Here is a 4,561-nt window from a genome sequence, read left to right on the forward strand (position 1 = left end):
GCAGACCTTACTTCTTCCAAATCTTTGCTTGTATAATAGATTAATGCATTTCACCAGGACAAATCTAGTGGATGTGCCTAAGACTCCTACTTACCATTCTAATTAAATTCTTTTGCTCATTATTTTATCTGCTAATCTCATGCACCATTCTATGCTCACCCTTGAACTGAAAATGAGTTAGTAAAGTGGTAAGGCTGTTAGCATGGTAGTAATGTACAATCTTCAGGCTTTAGCTGATCCTCCTGATACCAAATGACCCACATCTGTCCTTCTGAGGAAAAGTAAGCACAAAACACACCAGGATTAGGTCCATCATGATTCAAAATGCCTAATTGGCAGATGGGAAAGTTACACAGATGAATTAAAAGTATTATTTTTGTTCTTCTTGATGATCAATTGTTTCACTTTTAGTGTAGATTAACATTTGTTGATGGGAACAGACAACCAGACATGGATGCATGAATTCATCCTCCTTGGCCTGTCCAGTGACTGGAACACTCAAGTCTCCCTCTTCATCCTGTTCCTGCTGATGTACCTGGTGACAGTATTGGGGAACTTCCTCATCATTCTTCTGATCAGACTGGACAGCAGACTCCACACTCCCATGTATTTCTTTCTCACCAACCTGTCCCTGGTGGATGTGTCTTATGCCACAAGCATAGTCCCCCAGCTGCTGGTTAATTTTCTTGCCCCACACAAAGCAATCCCATTCCTGAGCTGTGCAGCCCAGTTATTTTTCTCTCTGGGCTTAGGAGGAATTGAGTTTGTCCTATTAGCGATGATGGCCTATGACCGTTATGTGGCAGTGTGCAATCCACTGAGGTACTCTGCCATAATGGATACAGGACTATGCAGTAGGATGGCTATTGTATCTTGGGTCAGTGGCTCCATGAACTCAGTCATGCAGACTGCTATCACCTTCCAACTGCCCATGTGCACAAACAGGTACATCGACCATATATCCTGTGAACTTCTTGCTGTAGTGAGGCTGGCCTGTGTGGATATCTCTGCCAATGAAGTTGCTATCATGGTATCAAGCATCATTCTCCTGATGACCCCTTTCTGCCTGGTTCTCCTATCCTACATCCAGATCATCTCCACCATCCTGAAAATCCAGTCCAAAGAGGGAAGAAAGAAAGCCTTCCACACCTGTGCCTCTCACCTCACTGTGGTAGCTCTGTGCTACGGCATGGCCATTTTCACTTACATACAGCCCCATTCCAGCCCGTCTGTCCTTCAGGAAAAGTTGATTTCTCTATTCTATGCAATTTTGACACCCATGCTGAACCCCATGATTTACAGTCTGAGGAATAAGGAAGTCAAGGGTGCTTGGCAGAAACTACTCGGAAAATTCTCTGGCTTCACATTAAAACTAAAAACCTGAGTAATCTTGAACATCACTGAAGAAAAGGGTTTTGCTTCTGTCTTTTGCACCCAACTTAGATGTGATAATCATTGCCATGGAGACAAAGGTGGGGTTGACACATTGTGACCGGTGACATTATGCAGGAGGCTGAGTGATTCTGCTAGGGTGTGGGGTGTGAGGTGTGGGTGTATTTTCATGTCACAACAGAGTGTACACCAGAGCTTACCTGTACTGCCACTGACAGCACACCATTACTCAATCTTGATTTAAACAGCATGGCAATTTAAGAAAAAAACCTACTAACCTTTCAATTTTTTTGCATTGTTTAATGGCATGAACCTCTTATTGACTTTCACCTTGTCCACAAAGTACCCTATACTAGTATTATTCCAGTACCTTTCAGAAAAGTTTATGGTGTTTCCATGGGGCTGGAAATGCATTTTCAGATCTGTAGACTCAAAAAATACATAGTCTATGTTATCAGAGGCTGCTGCTGAATGAGTCAACATTAGAAAGTAACTGTTGCTAAAGCCTTTAAGACGTTACGGGGTATAACCATCTATACGTAGCACCAATGACCTTCTGTTAACACAAACAACTGCAGAAAGGTAAAATAAAACTCTTACTTCATTGCTATAGGGATCAACCAAAGGTTTTCGTATACTAGGTTACTATACAGTAAAAGAAACCTTTAACTTTGAGGTACTAATAGACAGCCCTCAACAATTTCAAAGAGACTTCATAGCATTTATATAAAAGGTGTCTATGTAAAATATCAAATTGGATTAATTGCTAAAAAAATTACAAGTCCTTTCTCTAAATTGTAGAAGAAAATATGTCCCAAAATTTTAACAAGATGTATAAGATCTCAATGACAATATCCACAAAGAGAAAGCTGCCTCTGTAATACCTACATGTCATTATCAGAGAGGAAGACACAGGAAGAGGCTGTGTCTTCCCAGCTGTGACTGTTCCCTTGGACACACGTTTGTAACCTTTCTCCATTCCATGACATGTTTACCCTTAAACAGCCCCCCACTTTTTCTGAAGTCTTTATGTAAAGATGTTTTCAACTTTTATTACTTAGGAAGCAGAAATAGTGAGGGCAATGGTTACATAGTGACAGACTGGCATAGTCACACATTCTGCTAGATTTATATAGTTTTCCATTTTGTTTTATATGGCTTTTAAGACTATACTTTCTCAATGGATTTAACTTTGTACAAATTCAGATATTTCTTGAATTGACGTGTGTTTGAAAGACACTCTCAGTAAAAGGTGGAAAAGTATTGTTGCTACAGTGAGAAGATGAAACAGTATTTTAATAAAGTCACTGCATACAATTTTTCAAAAAGTTAGGCACTGAAAGGAACTTCAAAATAAAACTTTATCTAATGATTATTAACCATAAACTATCACTGGGTTTTTCTTTAAAAATATCGCAATTACATAAAAATTATTGTTCAAATAAAAATCTCAGTACGACAAATGTAGGGCAATAGCTTACTAAGTCTCTGAAAACCCTTTAAGTTATATTATTATATCTCCTAATTCCCCTTTCTTAGCACTGGAATTACTTTTTCAGTAGCACTATCTTGCTCATTTCAGTTGGATTTCCTGTGCCCTCAGGACGTTTTAATGACTGAGGCAAGACAACTTTTTCCCACTCTTCAGACTCTGTGTCACTTATTATACCTAGATGCTTTAGTGGGCTCTGAAGGGCTGTAGTAGACCTGAGCTTGGCAAACATGCTTCTGGCAGGCCTTGCCCTTCCCCCATTTCCTCTTACTTGCTAAACTGGTAGATCACAGTCCTAACACTAGCCACCAAGTCTATTCCCTTATTTGGCCACTTCTTCCCCATGAGGCTGACTACTAAGATCCAGCTATCAAAGTATTGAAGTCCAGAAATCAAAAGCCTCCTTTTGGTTACTCTAATTGACATGTTCAATCAAAAGATACCAACTCATCCTAACATGGGTTTTCCCCTTTTCTCTTTATAAACTGTCATTCTTCTATGGGCCATATCTGTCTCTTCTTTATTCAGAGATATTCATTTGTTTTTTTTTTCAGGGAAAATATCCCTCTTCCTTCTCTCTTGTTCCCTTCCCCTTCTCCTTTGTTCTCTATCTCCTGTCTTTGTCTTTTACTCCCCGTCCTTCATCCCTCTGGGGCTTCAAGGAAAAGAAAATAGAAGAGATTCATGTACAGGAATGCTGCTTGGGGGTCTGTGACCACCTGAAACCTGGAAGCACAGCATGTTTATTAGGTAGGACACAGGGTGGGGGTAAGCTATTTTCAGGAGAAGGTGTCTACGGTAAACATCAGAGGAAGCTGTAGTTGTCAGTTTACATATACACTGATTAATTGTCCATAAACACTCATATTCCAATGCCAAGGACAGCTTTGTCATTTCTTTTGATCCTGACTCATGTGGGGAAATGTCATTGCTGATTTACATGGGTCCGAGACCTTGGTCTCCTTGACATGACTGTGTCCTTGTCAATAATATGAATTCACTCAGAATTTCGCCCACCCAAAACTTCCTCCACTCCCTACACAGTAGGACTTCTTGGATGGTAACAACCCTTCTACAAGAGACACACAGTGCTTTTTATCTGGGCACACTACAGCAGTTGCCAATATTTTCTCAGATAGGAATGAGATTTTGTGTACCCCTTTCATATTTGTTGAGACTTTTGCTGGTCTGCTTTACTCATGAAGTCAGAGTGCCTGTAAGTTCATGTGTACAACATCTCTGTCATGACCAGAGTTAATGTATCCCCAAATTCATTCACTATTTTGGACTCTTGCCATCTTTCTTGTCCCTTTTATGAGAAGACTCCTCAGCTTTGGCGTGGGAATTAATATAGATGACCTTTTTTGACCAAAGCAATGCACCACTTTCTATTCTCTGCACTTGTACCAGTTGTGAGTTTCTGTGTTGATAGTCATCTACTGCAGAAAGGTGTTTCTTCAATGAAGAGCTAGACAAATTTATGCTTGCAAAGATAAATACTTAGTGTACAGTTTAATACTATATGCATTCTGCTGAGTAAGTATAGTAAGATATCATCTAGGGCCTATGAGCTACTCAGTCATGAGCTATTGACCAAGTTAACAGTTTCAGGCATGACTTATATCTTATGGAATGTGTCTTACATCCAATTGGAAAGTGGCTAGTTATTCCAAAAAT

General features: G+C 39.8%; 1 protein-coding gene across 1 annotated transcript; it reads left to right on the forward strand.

The window, feature by feature from the left end:
- Nucleotides 1-430: 430 nt before the first annotated feature.
- Nucleotides 431-1,384, forward strand: Or2f1 (olfactory receptor family 2 subfamily F member 1). Its single transcript, NM_001000976.1, has one exon. The coding sequence runs from the start codon at nucleotides 431-433 to the stop codon at nucleotides 1,382-1,384; it is 954 nt and encodes a 317-aa protein (NP_001000976.1).
- The last annotated feature ends 3,177 nt before the right edge of the window (nucleotides 1,385-4,561 follow it).

The sequence above is a fragment of the Rattus norvegicus genome, chromosome 4 (genome assembly GCF_036323735.1).
Source record: "Rattus norvegicus strain BN/NHsdMcwi chromosome 4, GRCr8, whole genome shotgun sequence".
Lineage (NCBI taxonomy): Eukaryota > Metazoa > Chordata > Mammalia > Rodentia > Muridae > Rattus > Rattus norvegicus.

Bases quoted from the DNA above. Each gene is read 5' to 3' on its own strand.
- Or2f1 (NM_001000976.1), top strand. From the start codon at position 431: ATGGGAACAGACAACCAGACATGGATGCATGAATTCATCCTCCTTGGC.